The sequence below is a fragment of the Haliotis rufescens genome, unplaced genomic scaffold (assembly GCF_023055435.1).
Source record: "Haliotis rufescens isolate VD_foot unplaced genomic scaffold, xgHalRufe1.0.p SCAF_4, whole genome shotgun sequence".
NCBI lineage: Eukaryota > Metazoa > Mollusca > Gastropoda > Lepetellida > Haliotidae > Haliotis > Haliotis rufescens.
The window spans coordinates 48,946,212-48,965,621 of NW_025964112.1; the positions used below are offsets into that span (position 1 = coordinate 48,946,212).

Here is a 19,410-nt window from a genome sequence, read left to right on the forward strand (position 1 = left end):
CCAATTGATAAACATTATGACGTCATCATGCTTTGTTAGAGCCGCTTCACGTGGTGTAGGTCCAGGTGTGTGATTCTAGCGTCTCAGATGCCAGCCAGCATAGTGTTATGCTGAGTCACCACTACGCCGGAGTGTGTGGTAGGCCATGTTGTTTTACCGCAAACTGGTACTTGATATCTTTTGCGTTGAGAATAGACAGGGGCCCAGTTGAATTGGCACCAATTACGTCATAATCTAAGGGGGATAACTCAGGCCTGTTTAGCTCGAAAAACGAAGGCCTCATAACGGCATATCATTTTCACATTATTGTGAGCTTCCTACGTTCACTGTGAAAAAAATGAGTGTATATTTTCAAACACAGATACTAATTAATTCTAAAATTGCGTTTTGTTTAGAAAAAGAAAGAAAGTGATTTTTGCGTGTACACTTCCCCTTTAAGCATATATAGAGCATATTAACAACAAATGTCAGTTCGTTATAAATATAGTTTACTGTACTTACATCCTTGTCAATACAAGGATAAGAGGTTTCATTTGTAAAATTGTAAAATTAGTTTGGCCCACCCTGTAACAGACCCTTAACAATCATCTCAAATAATTGCAATCAATTTTTACTATTAAACATCAAAATAAAGAGGAATGGACATTAACAAAAGAAAATATTGATAATACCAATGATAAAAACTAATAATATGTCTTCCAAATTTTCAGATCGGACTATTCTGGTGTGAATAAAGTTTTATACCACCAATAAACCTGCAAGTCTGATTCTCAAATATCTGGTGTTTCCCTTACCTTAAAAGATGCCATGCTAAAAAGAGTATCCACAAACAACGGGTTACAACAGCACTACACAAGCAGCTCCACTTCTCATTTAAACAACTAGCCCCGACACGCACGTTCACTCTGCACTCCCAACCAGTGGTGCTCCAACATACGCTCACGGACAATCTGATTGTGGCTCTTTTGCCATCGGATTGCCAGATTTGCCATACATACCGGTATTTACATAATTCCATGAGATAAAGTAGTGATTAGCTCTGGCCATAACTAGAGAAGATGACTGTATGTCATATTGATTTGGACGGTCATATTCTAAAGGAAGCACAATTACATGTTCGAGCTTAAAATGACATATACAATTACTTTTATTGATGTAAATTATCGAGTTACATCTGTATAGTTTCTCGGGCTATTGTTTTTCTCAAATGGCAATATGGTTGCACTTAATTCAATAGTATAAGAGCACTCGGGTGTTATCACTGCAGGCTTCTCTTCTCTCCAGCAGCAGCCAGTATTAATACAAAGCAAACATCTTCACTGGCCACTTCTTATGGGAGTATGAAAGTGGGGTAGCCTAATGGTTAAATCGTACGCTTGTCACGCCGAAAGCCTGGGTTTGATTCTCCACATGGCTATAAAGTGTGAAGCCAGTTTCTGGTGTCCCCTGCCATGATATTGCTGGAATATTGCTAAAAGTGGCATAAAACCATACTTATTCACTTTTATGGGGTTGTGAGGTAGCAGACTTTCTAAGTGTTTGGGGCAGTAGGGTGGATGAAGCGTTCATTTTCGAAGACTCGGTTTCAATTTGCCACATGGGTACAATGTTGGAAGGCCAATTCTGTTGTCCTTAGCTGTGAAATTGAGTCAAACTCACTCTTAAGTGTTCAGCGGATGGGTGCTTCAGTTGTATAATGCACAGCAATTAGTTGTGTCCCTCAGGAATGCCAGAAACCACTCTTCATAGGTTGGAATCCAGGTTTGCCCTGATTATATTTCTAGATTTCAGACCATACCCGTGCTTCTGGGTTTTGCATAGTGTTAAACATCTAAGTCTTGCATTACTTCAAACTTTTCTCCCACATCAGGCTGACAAGCCATGATATAACTGAAATACTGTTCAAAGTGGCATTAAACCAAACACATTCACTCTAAAGTGTTTCGTCATAGATGAGCTACGCTGAGTTCCAAGCTGAGATCAATGTGTGAAACACATTCTTGGGAGTCCCTTGCTGGATATTCCTGGAATATTGCTGAAGTTGATGTTTTTGTAACATAGCATCCAAGTATGTTTTATGCAGCTTTTAGTATTATACCTGAAACATCTCGGCAGGGGCACCAGCAGTCAGTGTTTGAAATCATTTTTAAAACCAACAACCTGGCAGGTGACCCATAAATGTTGCCAGCCCATCTTCAAAGATAGCCTCCCACATTCAGACATTATAAATATTGAAATATTGCAAAAGCAAAGTAACAAATCACATCTTGATTCAGTTGAAATAATGCAAACAATTACTTGAGATTCTATAATAAGGAGTTATAATGAAACTGAATACATAAGTAGTCTTAAACTTATCTGCCAGACAGTCGGGCAAGTGGAGGAAAATTTCTTGCAGCCGAACAGAAAAGTTACCAGCCACGGGCAGGCGGGCAGGTGGGCAGGCAGTTATTTCGTACACTGCCAGTTATGGGCTTCTAACATTGTAAACATGAAGGGAATCAAACCCTAAGGCTATTCTATTAACCAAGTGACAGGCTTAACCACTTGGTTAAATCACCTCTATATCCAAAAATCATGTGGACGTTCTCATTACTATCCACATGGAAGTCTCACAATGATAATTACACACCCTACTGTGACTGACACAGAGTCCCTGAAATTAAGCTTCAAGGAGTATCAAGGAACCCTCAAGTCTCCTAATTTCAGAGCTGAGAAGGGGGTGAGGGTTGTGAGCGAGTGAATAGAATGAATGGTTTATTCACCCTGCAGTGTTTTATTGTACAATAAACAACGACTATGAGTTGTTTATTTCTTATATGATATATCAATATAATGTACAGCTTCTCTAAGGCTGTTGATAAAGCTTAATAAATATTTACTCAATTTTAATAATGATGACTCCCTGAATAGAATCCGACCACGGACATGTCAGAGAGTCCATTTTAGGTTTGGTATTTCCCACAATCCTCGGGTCGATTATCTGTACCTTTTCTCCCAATACCGATTGCCATGTCTCTTCCACTTGTGTGCGATCGTTCGGCCGCTGCGTTTATCTGCATCTTACCCCGCTATGACACCTCATGATGGATTCTTTACATAACATTCCAACTGAAACTTCAGTAAACCACCCAAGTTATGTCTGTCTTCAATGCACCATATGAACCCCATCATTCGTTTCTACCACATTTCTGTCAGGCATGAAAAACTAAGGGCAGCCAAGGTCATGCAGCCAAGATCCGTCAAGGTCATCTGAATGTGCACTGCATTATGTTATAATTACTTTGAGGATGCTGTTTAATTTGGATAATGTGTACTGAGTACTACTGAAGTGTCTCTTGGCGAAAAATCAATTTCTGTAACATTTTACATCCTTTCCGATTACTCCCTGAAGTTGGCATATTCAGATGAACATTCTGAATGAGCTCTCAGGGTTACAATTGGTCTTCAGCAACCCATGCTTGTCATAAGAAGGGACTAAGAGGCAAAATCGTATTCCAATTGCGTCGATGATGTCAATTACTGGATTGTCTGATCCAGACTCGATTATTTGATGACTGTCGTCATTGCTGAGTGTTAAACAACAAACAAAGAAAATCTCAAGTTGCATTAGGATGCTTGCGTGGCCCAGTCATCTATGGCCAGAAACCTATGATTATTGGTTTGGTTGGTTAGTTGGTTGGTTTGTTGTTTAACGCCGCACTCAGCAATATTCCAGCTATATGACGGCGGTCTGTAAATAATCGAGTCTGGACCAGACAATACAGTGATTAATATCATGAGCATCAATCCACGCAATTGGGATCGATGACATGCATCAACCAAGTCAGCGAGCCTGACCACCCGATCCCGTTAGTCGCCTTTTACGACAAGCATAGTCACTTTTTACAGCAAGTATGGGTTGCTGAAGACCTATTCTACCCCGGCGTCTTCAAGGGCCAATCATTGGTTTGAATCACAGACTCATCCTGATTATGTTTCTAGGTTTGTTTGCTCCACATATAAATCAGGATAGAACTGACTATCTGACCCCCTTAGTCACCTCTTATGACAAGGATAGTCACCTTTTACAGCAAGCATGGGTTGCTGAAGGCCTATTCTACCCCGGATCCCTAGGGGGTAAGGCATGTAATGAATAATGGCCTCAATATCCCATCCCCACAACCCTTTCAATAAAACTGATCCAAACTTTTGGTAAGGATGTCAAAAAGAAAGATCATCAAAGGCTAAGCAAAACTGAAACAGCAGATTCTCTTGATGAGGTCACATCAACATGAGTGAGTGAGTAAATACTGGTTAACGCTGCATGCACAGTAAGACATCACAGCACAAGCCACCCAAGAAGATCTAGGTTGGAACTGGTCTCCCACCGTGGTCAACTCGCTGACTTGGTTGATGCATGTCACATATCCAAATGGTGTAGATCTATGCTCATGACGTCAATCACTGAATTGTCTGGTCCAGACTCAATTATTTACAGACCGCTGTCGTATAGCTGGAATAATGCTGAGTGCAGCGTTAAACAACAAACAAAAAAACAAACGATGACATTATGTCATGACGAGACTGTAAATGTCAGCTGTAACTGATGCAATCGGTCATTGATTAGAGACCTGCTGTGGAAATGTGCACTACATCTATACCAGCATGCACCAAACAAGAGGCACACCTTGATCAATAGCACTACATCAGCTTCCAGCTCATCTGTCATTTACATGCAGAGTGGACCACTGCATATTGTGTGACATCAGCATTCCACTGTGCAACCCTGTTTACCATATGCTTAGAAAATCAGCTTGGGTCAAGACTTGCCAATGATAAAAATATTTCTAAATGTCTTCCTGAAAACTTCTAAAATTAGCCTTTTCGACAAACTTTCACTTAAATCATACATTTAGTAGTGATATTTGGCCAAAACATGTATGTGCTGAAATGAGGTGAGGTGAATGGGGTTTAACATTGCATCCAAGGTTATTGCACTTATATTGCGACGTGCATGCATGTGAATGTTTGTGTGGCTGCTTGTACAAGTCCGGACTGATGCCGATTTATAGTGCTCGGCCACTGAGATACCATGCCGAAGTTTAACATGAATACCCCACTCAGACACAGTTTACTATAATTGACCAGTACTTGTTTTAGCCCCTCAATGCCAGGCACCAGACAGGGTAACGACAAGTACCATCTTTTAATGTCTTTTGGTATGACTCAGCCGGGGATCGAACCCTGGACCTTCTGCTCTCTGGGCAGACTCTCTACCACTAAACCACAGTCATGCTGAAATCCACCAAGTCTAGTTTGTATTCATGTAAACGTATCCGATAACTGGCAAAAGGAATTTTTAAACTTTTGCTCTTTTTTGAGTGAGTGAGTTACAATTTAACGTCGCATCGGCATCGCAAGGTTAAAGTTAAAATCTCTAACCTTTAAGTCAACATTGACAAACGTTATATATTATTTTGCTTTGTGGCATCATGACCCCAGAAATTAAAATAAAAGTGACAAAACCCTTTGTATATTTTTTACTATACCATGAGCATGTGTTTATGAATCACTATCAAACAGTCATGATACCAGGTGTTCGCGTATAGGTGAGCACATCCTGGCCTATCAGTGGCATCCATCACACACACATGCAAAGGCAAGTCAATTGTTCACCTGAAAACACATGGGGACACATGGAATCATTCAGTGATGAGGAAACCTTAAAATGAATTAATTAGATGGTTTCATAGGAATGGTGCGTGAAGGCTCATTTCAGAGTTTTGTATGTCTCTAATTATTTTGACATGTGCAAATCTTTTAACTTAGCTGATTACTTAGTGATGTCGATACAGACAGTAGAAACACAAGAAATCCACTTTGGTCACAGACTTGCTCATCATATAATTTTCTATTGAAATTCGAAAAATCAGCCTTTTTCATTCAAATTTGGATACTTCTGGGCCTAATCATCTATCAACTCTGCAAGCTGGAGAAGAGAAAAAGTTTAAAATTACTTTTTCAAACATTAATTTATTCTATTACTCTTTCTCACAATAATCCTTTCGTTAAACTATTCCTCTTTGACAAGCAAAGTTTCTAGATCCATCATTGCAATGATCTTAATTTCATGAGAAACAAGAATAATACTGGTCGAGACAATGTCACATCCATAAAAGTAATGATCTCCGACAAAGGCAAATGAGAGAGGAAATGAGACATCTGATCTGATAAATGCATTATCAGGTAGCTCTTTACCTGGGTTGATGAGTACATTCAGTTGAAAGGAAAACACTACCACAAAAGTGTATTTTCGTCATTAGCGTTGACGAAAACACAAAATATTCTGCCAAACATAGAATTCATGTGTAATGCATGTATTTCACAAGTTAAAAAGGTAAAATTCTTATCATCATGTTTGTCATGTGATTCTGGAAACACGCAACAATTAATGACGTTCCCCGTATATTGTGACTGGACGTCAAAGACAATTATGTCTTTGGCAGAAGATGAATCTAGCATGGTGCTTACTCCGCTTTGTAAATGACATCACAAGATAGCAAAGGTGTTATAAGATTAGAAAATCAGGTCATGTACCAGTACATGATACTCAGATTTTGCTGTAAAGGCTATTTCCGAAAACTATTAATCTGATTCCCTATCAAAATTATCACGAATGAAGTTATAGCATTGCCTTGAAGCATTGTAATCAAATTACATCAAATGAAAATCCAAGCATGAGCAAAGTCATGAGCCAAGATGACTTAATGCTACCAAGTTGGGCTGGGACGAGTCCAAATTTACTACCCAGGTACCCAACTCCCTATTACCCTACCCTCCCCAGGTACCCGCTGTCAGTCTCAAGAGATTGTTACAAAATGTCCGATAAGGAAATGTTTGACCAGAGCCCTGGCTAAAAGTATTCAGGTGCACTATAAAATGATCTGGTCTTTCATAACTGAACTTCACTGAAGCTTTATCTTTATTCAAAAATATATAAGTCAGAAGGAATGCGTGAACAGTCAGAAAGAAATTTGAACATTCATGACCTATATAGTGTATTCACAGAGTTCTAGATCATTTTGGTCATTAAATAATATATCATGTGACTAACCATGGGTCCGGGTAGTCCTGTGGGTACCCGAGTCCTACTGAGTTCTCACACATCCCGTGTATCCAAGTTACCCATCCTAGCCTTACTACCATATATTTGTTATACCATATTCGACGTAATAAGCGCCCAGTGCGCTCTTAAAATTAGAAATAGGGGGCGCTTATTAGAATATTATTTTGGTGAAAGATCGTAAATTTCCTGGTTTATGTTGACAGCCTGAAATGTTTACATACGACAGATATATTTTTCCAGAATTTAATTGCCCATAATTAAGGGTGCATATAACACGTATTATACACGAATAAATAAATCTTGTGTACATTGATCAATCAGAAGGGGTGCTAATTGGAATTGTTCACTAGCCAATATTTTCGCAAATATCACCATTGGCGCTTATTAGAGCGGGGCGCTTATTACCTCGAATACGGTTACTGTTTTTATCATCATGTGTTACGATTCTGTTGAGTGGTAAATGGCTGTCATTCAACTTTGGTCCTTCATCAGCACACGACTCTTCCCAGCTGCAAGGGGTTTGCTGTGTGATTTGTGTTGCCGGTTCCAGATGCCTCGGGAGTTGCCTCCCTTGCCTACATGTAATGGTGGAGCACTTTTGTTGCAAGAGGCTCCCTCAGAGTTTCCCAAGGTCACACACACATCTTAGGGTCTACAAGCAAATTTATCGGGGAGCCTGTAAGATACTTATGTGTCAGTCAGTCTAACTATTTTTTTAATTTTATTTTTTATTGTAGAGCAGATGTAGGATTATTAGTTGTTGACTTTGTGTCATATTCCGAGCCCACGTGGTTGTTCACCCAGGCGGTCAATGTTCGTGTTTATTTGTTTGTTGTTTAACGCCGCACTCAGCAATATTCCAGCTGTATGACGGTGGTCTGTAAGTAATCAAGTCTGGACCAGACAATCCAGTGATTGACGTCATGAGTGTATTTGGGATACGATGACATGCATCTACCAAGTCAGCGAGCCTGACCACCCGATCCCATAAGTTCTTCTTATGACAAGTATAGTCTCCTTTTACGGCAAGCAGGGGTTGCTGAAGACCAATTCTACCCCGGATCTTACGGGTGTCAATGTTTGTGAATTGTTCATAGTATCATAGAGAGAACAAATGGATAAAACAAACTGTTACAAAATCCCCGATTAAGTCTTATATATATTATGATATAAAATTTTTGCATATGACGAACTCTCTACAGTGAACTAACATATATAGCAAACTAATATCTGATCCTCAACAAGCCTAATTACCACAAAAATTTCATTTGGAACTAATGTCGAAAGGAAGAGGTCTCAAATTTTATCATTTCCACGGATCAAAAGTCATTAACACCTGCAGTCTAAATACACACAATGTTTATTGACAAAAGTTGGGTCAAATGGCACATTTTAAAAATTTTCATACAATCTTATAAAAAGAAGAAGGAAGACCTACACAGTGAAAAGTTAAAAAATGATTCCATGCTTAAAATTCCATGTTTTTCTATCAGCTTACAACTTACACTCTTATTCATTTTACAATAGACACAAAACGTTCCAAGCTTTCATACCTGTCCCAGTGTATTCAGTCCAGTCTCTGAGTACGAGCCATTAGTGAGCGCAGTGCTTATCCTCTTAGTGCCATCACGAAATCCTACTTTTCTGTAATTAAGGTCATCATAAACCTTTCCTTGAAAGATCAGAGTTTCTGTATGGGCACGAAAGAAAGGCTGATATTGATAGACATATCACCTTTCTCAATTATCACCGCTGCTAATTAACTCCTGGTGATGTCTGTTATTAAACAACCCATATAAATGGCCAACCATCAACGTAACTGTCAATAACCGACGGCGATCATTTTCTATTGATTCTGTCAAACAAATGCTCGCACTTCGATACATTGGCAATGTCACTTTCATGAGGATTGATTGCACTGTAAATATTGAGTATTCTTCGAATCAATTCTCTCAACATATATTTCAGAGTTCTGGACTCGATAACGAGGACATGATGACATTGAGTCCTCTGTATGGCCAGGGATTATACCACATTAACAGCAGATTTGGTGGGAATATCTAGGTAATCCCAGAGGTGGCACTGATTCAGTAGGATTACCGTTGAAGTTACGACAAGACTTAGCTTCGGCAGCTGAGTCATGTCACTAAAGAGTGAGTGAGTGAGTGAGTGAGTGAGTGAGTGAGTGAGTGAGTGAGTGAGTGAGTGAGTGGTTGAATGAATGGTGTAGTGAGTGGTGTAGTGAGTGAGTGGGTGAGTGAGTGAGAGTGGTTGAGTTGTTGAGTGAGTGAGTGAGTGAGTGAGTGACTGAGTAGTTGAATGAGTGGTGTAGTGAATGGTGTAGTGAGTGGTGTAGTGTAGTGAGTGAGTGAGTGAGTGAGTGAGTGAGTGAGTGAGTGAGTGAGTGAGTGTAGTGAGTGAGTGAGTGAGTGAGTGAGTGAGTGAGTGAGTGAGTGACAGTAGTTGAATGAGTGGTGTTGTGAGTAGTGTAGTGAGTGAGTGAGTGACTGAGTAGTTGAATGAGTGGTGTTGTGAGTGAGTGAGTGGTGTTGTGAGTGAGTGAGTGAGTGAGTGAGTGAGTGAGTGAGTGAGTGAGTGAGTGAGTGAGTGAGTGAGTGAGTGATTATTAGTCATAATGATAAAGACTGAAAGGAGTGATCAGTGAGTCTGGTTTCGTTTCACTTGGAACAGTAATTCAGTGAGATTTCTAGCCACTTTAACTGAGTTGAAGGAGTTTAGCTCAGACCCGCCCTGATGCATCAAGACTTGGATGCATGTTTGTTGACATCCATTTAACAGCTACATCACGGGAGCCGTGAATACACAAGTCTGGACTACACAAGCCAGCGGCTGGCAGCAATCACTCACACCATCTCAAGCTTGATACAGCTTTTTTTAGGGGGGAAGGGGGCACTTAAAATAAAACTTGCTGGATGAGTGCTAATAATTCATGAAACAATTCACCTACTGGTTTAATTTTGTTTTTGTATATGTTTAATATACTTTACAATGGCAGGGTACATACCCATGCACCCGCCCACCCATCCCATAATCATCCGGCAGATAATAGTACCCCATATGGGAGGGATGTAAAAACCCTCGAGCGCCTGTAGGCAACTTGAGTTTTATCCTCCCCAGGGAGTTGAGAATTATAACTGGAATGCGGATTAACTGGTCCGGGAACAAATAAAACTATTCAAGCAGATACTAGTTCCTGGTTACCTGTGGTATATAAATTTATATAATAATAATAATAATAATAATAATAACAGCAACAACAACAATAATAATAATCATTTAACTTATTATTGTGCCATGAATATAATATTCTAAAACTTGATGCAGCATATTAGTTGCTGCTTTTAATATATATATTTAAAGTGAACACCATACACAGGAAATACAGTACATGTCATTATGATGCATTGTGGTCAACATCAAATTAATATTTTCAATGTTGTTGCTATGTCAGTCTTTATGAAAACCCTCCATCAGCACAACTGACGACTGTCTAGGATTGAAGTGGACAATACCTGATAGTAGGTATGCCAGCCAGTCAACACTTTTCCACTGGCCCAACAATGGATGGCATGCAACCACAACAAAGAAATTTAGTGACCCATCTGATATTTGTTCTAGGGAATAACTGTACTTGTTCAATCACAAACCAAGAATCCTAAATATTAACTTACATGTAGCACACCATCTGCTCAAGATTCATCTTTAGTTGATGAAAAACCATTTTCCCCAATTTCCATATCAATTTGTGTAGCATCTTTTTGAAGTCTGCAAGTTAATGTCATGTTCACATGTTTTACAGATTTCCGCAAACCAGAGACAGGAGGAAACAGTAAAAATATAAAAACATTCATTTGAGATTATTTTCCTAAAAACATCCTTTGAAATAAAAGCTTTACAAAAATGTGATCAAAAGGTTGTGCAGCAAATGCCTACTTTCAAACAATGACAGCCTTTGAAGAAAAATGTTTTTGAAAAAATCAGGTAAATTTGTAAAAGAAGCACAGTGTCAGGCCCAAATAACAAAAAACCCAGGCTATTTACAAAACTACACGAGTAAGGAAGGTGCACCAATATTACAAGACATGAAATACATGGAACTATAATAGTCTACATGATACGATTCCTGAGACTAGGGCTAGCATGAGATCAGTTTCTCTATGAACCAGGTTATGGATTTGGATGGAATGTATCTTGTCTACAGGACAAACCAAACATTTTTATTAAAGAAGCGTTTTCAAAATGGCTGCAAACAAGTCAATTTACTCTTAATGTCAGTATCATATCACTTAAAGAGATCAAACGATCAAATCAAGTATTGAACGAAAGTTAATGGGTTGCTGTCTAGATGATCCAACTAAGATCTGGTTCGGCAGGCTGTACCAGCTGAGGACCTCACCGTGATGATGAGGTCGGAAGCTGGGGTTGAGATGCGGATGCAGCAAAATGTCAAGTGATGCTCAGTGTTAACCAGCGTCATCAAACTTATTTATAAACAACAATCATATCAAAATTATCAATGAACATTACATAAAACTCATTATTTGTTTTGTTCAAAGCGCTGTACATTAGAGGTCAGGGTAGCCTTGCGGGTAAAGTCTTAGCTTGCCAGGTCAAATACTCAGGTTCTATTCCCCACACTGTAACAATGCTAGAATTAAGTTCATTCTTGATGTCCACGACTGTGATAAAGATTGTAGCATCATGTAACATCAAAACAAAATTTGATCACAAAAAGTCTTTTCGGGTTACATATACTACTCATCATTTGATAAGGATATTTCTGTATGTAAAGAAATAACAAAAATGTCCCTATCAAAAGTTGTGTGGTATATTTTAGAACCAGATTCTGGTTATCAGATTTTCCAGTCTAAAGTTTGTAAATTCCTTTTTAATGTGGTATTTGAATTTTTCAATGTGAAGGTGCTGCCAATATTACTTTATGTAAGTTTTTGTTTGTTTGTTTGCTGTTTAACACCACACTCAGCATTACTCAAGCTATATGAAGGCAGCCTGTAAATAATCGAGTCTGGACCAGACAATCCATCAGGGTATGAGGACACGCTATCAAGTCCCCGATCTTGACAACCCGATCCATTTGGTCGTGTCTTACTCAGGACATACTCTCATCCAGAGACTCTCATCCAGAATCTCCACAGGGGAACAGAGCTAACAGAGGATATAAATGTTGTTTTCTACAGTTGGGTTTGGGAGGAATATGATTAGAACAGGGTGTTGGAAATTTAGATGTGGATCGAACCACCAACCTTCCTTCTCCAGGTTAAGACTCTATCCTCTAGACCACGGGGGCAGTTGGGAATCTGGATGTTTTCATGGAACAGTTTAAACAACATTGATTAAAGACATACATATGCACATTTGGGATGTCAATACAGATTGTTTTTCCAAATTAGATATTAAATGGTTTCCATGAAGAAATATATCTGTCATGTATATAGATGATGTTATCATCGAAAGGCACTCTTGTCTACTTCATGTTCTAGTCACAATTAAATGATTGACAAAGGAAGGAGTATATTACTGAAAGAACACAAAAACTGAACTGACAGAAAACTTCAGTGGAACATTTACTCCACGTTTCAGACAAAGCAAGGATTTTCAATGTCACAAACAGGAACGAACCCATTAGAAGTCTACCAGAAGACTCCAGTGAGTCGAGACAATGAGTGTTGTCTTCTGTAAAGGTCAGCAATATTCCAGCAATATCAGGGGTCGTGGGGTAGCCTAGTGTTTAATGAGTTTGTTTGTCACACTAAAGGCCTGGGATCGATTCCCCACATGGGTACAATTTGTGAAGCCCTGCTGTGATATTGCTGAAATATTGGTAAAAGTGGCATAAATCCATACGCACAGCATCTAGCAACAGCAGTGCAGTCTGTAAAGAACCAAATCTAGGCTAGTGGTTGACAGCATGAGCAACAATAGACACTAACTCTAGAAATAGCACTGCAGTCTGTAAAGAACCAAATCTAGGCTAGTGGTTGACAGCATGAGCAACAATACGCACTAACTCTAGAAACAACACTGCAGTCTGTAAAGAACCAAATCTAGGCTAGTGGTTGACAGCATGCGCAACAATAGGCACTAACTCTAGAAACAGCACTGCAGTCTGTAAAGAACCAAATCTAGGCTAGTGGTTGACAGCATGAGCAACAAAACGCACTAAGTCTAGAAACAACACTGCAGTCTGTAAAGAACCGAATCTAGGCTTGTGGTTGACAGCATGAGCAACAATACGCACTAACTCTAGAAACAACACTGCAGTTTATAAAGAACCAAATCTAGGCTAGTGGTTGACAGCATGAGCAACAATACAGGCTGCCAGGGTACACACATTGCAACAACTGATCCTCAACAGACAGCCCTCAAAACAAGCACGTGGAATTTTGTCCCTACTCTGTTCTGGAATTCCCACAAGGGTATTGAGACAGAGACGATATTAACCAGATCGAACACATTACTCCAGTCATCACAATGAGCCTCCGTACCAATGTTACATTTACTCAATGAAATTCAGACCTTGACATCTTAGCAATTCGTTCAAAGCCATCAAATCCCCAGTGAGTGGGGACATAGTAATAGCGCAACAATTACGACTTTACAGTTGACCAAGTCATATGAAAAACCACTGGCGCCAACATCGGTAAATCTGAACTCAGGAAGTAAGCCCTTGCTCTCCCTTGAAAGTGATCTCCGTGGAATCACAGGCCCCTCTTAACACACCCTTTATAGATCACTAGGCCGTAAAACAGCCACGTTTATATTGAAGTCTAGATTTAACACATGATCCCCTGGCTACCAATCGCAGTGATTTCAGGATTTATTGAAATGGAGACTTCGTGGGGCATGTGGAGTTTACAGAAATCTGTTGCTATATAGGATTGTGATTGGAATTTACAACAAAAAACTCTCTTAGGGCATTTTGGACTTGGAAACATGTTAATAAGATTTGTCTGTGAATTGATTAAATAATTGTAGTTCTTGGTTTTCAAAGTTACAGGCAGTATAGGCTATTATATATTTTATGACTTTTTAATTTTACAGTGGATGCAAACTTTTATATAAAATGTACATCATCACAAAAGCCCTCAAGAAATGGGCTGAGTACAGGTCAAAGGAAAAGGTTGAGTCGGGAACTAGAACAATATACAATTTCCTCTAAATATCTGTCTATGTGTGAGAGTCTATAATGTCCAGGAATTATCTGCTGTAGTCTGACTTACCAGTCCATGCCTGGGGCATCTGGTACCCTGCTGGCATCCTGCAATGCCTCTTCTGGTCTACCTGGACAGCATCATAATGGCAACGCAGCACACCGACAAATCATTTTCTTGTAGGGCACATGGCACATTTCTGAAAACAGAAATCATTTAATAATTTATCGATTTCTAAAAAAAAGTTCTACATTCAGAACGGTATGATTCTTTTACATTTGTTAGTGCACTGTGATGTGCATGTATGATATTATTTGTATATATTTGCAGCACAGCAACCACACCACGATCCACAGGGAAGGTGCAGAGGTGTTTATCCCCTCTTCCTTTTGAAGCACACTAATCCAGTTAATATATCAAGTGATTGAGGATGGTTTTACAATGCTTCTAGCAATATTCCAGCAATGTCATGGCTGGGAGCATCAGAAATGGGCTTCAGGTGAGGAATTGAACCCGGGCTTTGGAGTGATGAGCAAACGCTTCAACCACACCCATTAATAAAATAAAGACATTCAACAGGATCACTTGGTGACATGTCTTCAACAAAAATACATTTCATTGAGTTTTGGCTGAGAAATGCAAATTGTTTCCCAACTTAAAAATCGGCATTCATCTGGCATGTTTTACATTCTTTTTTATAAATGCACCAAGAAAGCTGCACACCCACTCTTTTGAAAAGGAGCTGAAATGGAGCATAATGTTGTGTTCAAGTTCATTTCACTCATATAGCGATGTGCAAGCATGTTTGTGTGTGACTGCTTGTACTAGTCCTGACTAATGGCGGTCTTATAGTGCTAGCCCACTGAAATACCATGCCATAGTTAAACATGGATACCAAACTCCGTAAAATGACTCCGAGCCGATCAGTTTTATCACCTTAATACCAAGCACCAGGCAGGGTAACAACAAGTACCATCTTTCAGCACTGTTTGGTTTGATGCGGCCAGAGGATCGAACCACCAACATTCCCCCTCCAGGCAGACACTCTATCTACTAGACCACAGAGGCAGTTTCTTTTTTAAAATTGAGGGCAATATGTAAATTTGCACATTTTTATCCATTGCTCAAAATTTGCAAACAATCATATAAAAAGTATATTTTCTTATATAACGTACTAAAATATAAAATTGGTTAAAATATTTTGAAACATTAAATAATATTAATTATACATTCATGCAACATTCCAAACACAGTGAATGATTTCAATATTGGCCACAGCACCTGGTACAGCAGTTAAAAAGTGCACCCACTGTGACTGAATACATACTAACCCCCGCCTACCTTATTAACTGCATAATATCAGAAAATTTATTTTGATAGATTATGAAAATACCTATCTTAGAAAAAACTTAAATACTCGGAATACAAACCAGCAAACATTGTAAATGTCTGGACTTCTTCCTGTTCTGGTGATAATAGAAGCACTTTTGACAATGAATGCTTCTTCAGGGACACAAATGTGCTAGAATGCATCCAATTAAGGGCTGGATTCCTACCAGTTTATGTGGTACGAGGAACTCTAAACACAATCAATGCTATTTCAGAGACAAGAGTGTGCTCAATGCCTCCAACGGGCTGGATTCCTACCTGTTCAGGTGGTAAATAGACGTTCTATGAATAATGGTTGACTTGTATTCCTCAGACAAATGCGAACTCGGCTTCAGTGCCTCGTCTCTACCGCAGAAGAAGCTACAAGTGCAGACCTTGGCTACCTAACAGTTCAAGCAGTAATATATATTTGCTATTCGATAAGGTATTTTATTTTTGTCTTCGACCAAGACCATAAATTTCACTGTGTGAAACAGGAAGTAAACCATGTGACCATGTCACGTTTTGATACTGATAAGGTTATAGAATATCTTTGTGGTTTCTGTTGTACGTCTATGACTGAGGGGCAGTGAAAATCAATAGTCTGTTCACTTCTTATATTATTAATCAGCAGCTAATCACAGCATGACAATAATTAGACTGAATATTTTACCTTTCGAAAGGTAGTCAATGGGTCAATCCAGTGATTGACATCATGATCAATGTCATTGGGGTACGATGACCTGCATCAACCAAGTTGGAGAGCCTGACCAACCAATCCCATCAGTCAACTCTTACAACAAGCATACTTGCCTCTTAGTCATTGGGGTACGATGACCTGCATCAACCAAGTCGGAGAGCCTGACCAACCGATCCCATCAGTCACCTCTTACAACAAGCATACTTGCCTCTTAGTCATTGGGGTACGATGACCTGCATCAACCAAGTCGGAGAGTCTGACCAACCGATCCCATCAGTCAACTCTTACAACAAGCATACTTGCCTCTTAGTCATTGGGGTACGATGACCTGCATCAACCAAGTCGGGGAGCCTGACCAACCGATCCCATCAGTCACCTCTTACAACAAGCATACTTGCCTCTTAGTCATTGGGGTACGATGACCTGCATCAACCAAGTCGGAGAGCCTGACCAACCGATCCCATGTCACCTCTAACAACAAGCATACTTGCCTCTTAGTCATTGGGGTACGATGACCTGTATCAACCAAGTCGGAGAGTCTGACCAACCGATCCCATCAGTCACCTCTTACAACAAGCATACTTGCCTCTTAGTCATTGGGGTACGATGACCTGCATCAACCAAGTCGGAGAGCCTGACCAACCGATCCCATCAGTCACCTCTTACAACAAGCATACTTGCCTCTTAGTCATTGGGGTACGATGACCTACATCAACCAAGTCGGAGAGCCTGACCAACCGATCCCATCAGTCACCTCTTACAACAAGCATACTTGCCTCTTACGGCAGGCATGGGTTGCTGAAGACCTATTCTCTACCAAGATCTTCACGGGTCAATTAGAGCTGGGCAAATCCGGCAATTCTAGAACATGTTGCATTCACTTCTCACCTTCACAAGACATGACATGGCAGCCTAAAAATTTAAGTAACTTATCCATTTCAAACAGTCATCTGATCTTTGTGGAAAACGTGGCAAGTATAAACTAACTAAATAGCAGTATTCTGTAGTTGTCACACGTTCACAGCTGCAATAGGTAAGTGGACTTATCTATACTAAATATAACTGATCCTGGGGACAATGTTATTGTTGCAGACGACTGCTGGTGTCTACCAGAAGCAGGGGTAACTGATCAAGTGTAACAGCTACTTGGTATTGATTACATACATATAGGATATACAGATGCAGTTGAAACTACGATAATTACCAGCATAATAGGGACGTAATCCATGAACTTCACATTTATAGTGAATTTACTATTCATTTCAATTTCAAGTACCTACCATCTGGCACATAAACTTACAAAAAAACTAATTGTTAGAACTCTTATTATAGGCAGCTTGTGTGAATGGGTTGAGTAATGGTGACCGAGACATGTTGGGGGTTGAGTCATGCCATCTTCCTGAGGCAAGGAAGTTAACTGACTATCAAAGTCCAGTTTCCACCCTTGCCGAACTAGGCTGGAATTTTCATGGCTAATCGTAGCACCATTAGTGGCTATTACATGTTATGTCCCTTCTACGTCCCTCCCATTGACCAATCAGATTCCACCTCTGATATCACTTGCATTTACTTCCTACCCGAGTACCAGCAGTAGGTCTCATGAGATCGGTACCAAATGTCACATTGGCAATTATTTTAACTTTTTAGATACATGTATAAAATGATCTCATCATGCATAGATTGCTGTTGACTGAAGCTTTACCATCACTCAAACATATAGACGTCAGAAAGAAAAGCGAACATTAGTTACTTGTTTCTAACCATGGAGTTATTGTTATTGTCATTAAACAATATATCATGTGACTGACCACAGGTCAGGGTAGGGCTCTCTCGTCCTACTCAGGACGCACTCAACCCGAGTTAACCATCCCAGCCCTAGAATGCAGGAAACACACAGGCATGAACTCTACTTCAGTGTATAATGCATAAAAAATTCACTACTTCTCGCTTATTGTTAATTAGACATGTATATCACTGTTATGAGTTTATGCGACACGTTACACACTTGAGAAGAAATCAGAAGTAACCTGTGACAGCATTTCAAGTAGATTATTAAATCAAATGTCGACTCACAGGTGTAAAATACCCAATAGATTGAACCCAAGAGAGTAAAAATACCCCCAGAAAACTATCAATATCCAATGTGAATAATAACATGTGAGTACATACTCAATGGCTAAAAGATATAGCTGTGACTTGAATATTTGTTGACAGAAGTACAGAACAACTCACACAGTAATAAGTGTGTCCTGTAACATGTAACCATAATGCAGAAGTGTTATTTATTACAAGAACTGAATAAGCCAAATCACCTGAAATACCCTTGTGACTTCAGTGTCACAGAAAACCTGGCATAATAAATGCTTCTCAAAAGAAGTTAAGGACAACCTAATTTCTTTCACATTACTATAGTTAATCTTTTATACAGGGGTCCGGAAATTTTTGCATTTAGGCCACGCCCCCTTCAAATAGCGTATTTTTGTACGACTTTTCACACACATTACAAGTTGTTACGTACAGTGTTCCCTCGTTATTGCGAGCTTTGGTTATAGCACGGTAAAGCATGGCTCCAAAAATTTACTAACATTTTTAATAAACTCAAGTTTCCCAATGACACGATGCTTCCCCCATCTCAAAAAACGTTATCAGCTGATCACCGCGATCACGTAACACCGGAAATACCAGTCAACAAATCTGAAGTGAAGTACACAATTTGATCCATTTATAGTAATATCTGGTCATAAAAAAATTGTTCATTGTTTATCTGGACTAGAGTTTGCAATATATTTGATTAATTTTATTCGATATTTCATTCAATAATTATAATAATGTTCACAATACTTTCGGGGAAATCGTATGCGAAGTGATCAGTAGATCGCCCAACTCACCGTTATTTACAGCAACCACAGTCAGATTACCACCATTGACGCCTTGAAACGAACTTTAGTTGCAAGAGAATGAAAACATGTATCATAAATGCCGTACCATGACTCGCTAAAAGTCATATTTGAGGCAGTTTGACTATTAAATGTCAACATAAC

The 19,410-nt window shown here is 39.4% G+C and overlaps 1 protein-coding gene across 14 annotated transcripts in view; it reads right to left on the reverse strand.

Annotated features, from left to right (window-relative positions):
- Nucleotides 1-19,410, reverse strand: part of LOC124151632 (myosin-IIIb-like) — a 161,475-nt gene that overhangs the window by 112,448 nt on the left and 29,617 nt on the right. For 12 of the 14 annotated variants that reach the window (XR_007218105.1, XM_048382170.1, XM_048382175.1 and 9 more), the window contains exon 2: nucleotides 14,371-14,500. Coding sequence is in view for 12 of the 14 variants with exons in the window: in XM_048382170.1 (XP_048238127.1) it covers nucleotides 14,371-14,407 (37 nt within the window). In the remaining 2 variants the exon portion in view is untranslated. Of the gene's footprint in view, nucleotides 1-794; nucleotides 957-14,370; nucleotides 14,501-15,948; nucleotides 15,971-19,410 lie in introns of those variants that run through there. The other 2 variants (XM_048382171.1, XM_048382177.1) reach the window with 2 other exon arrangements.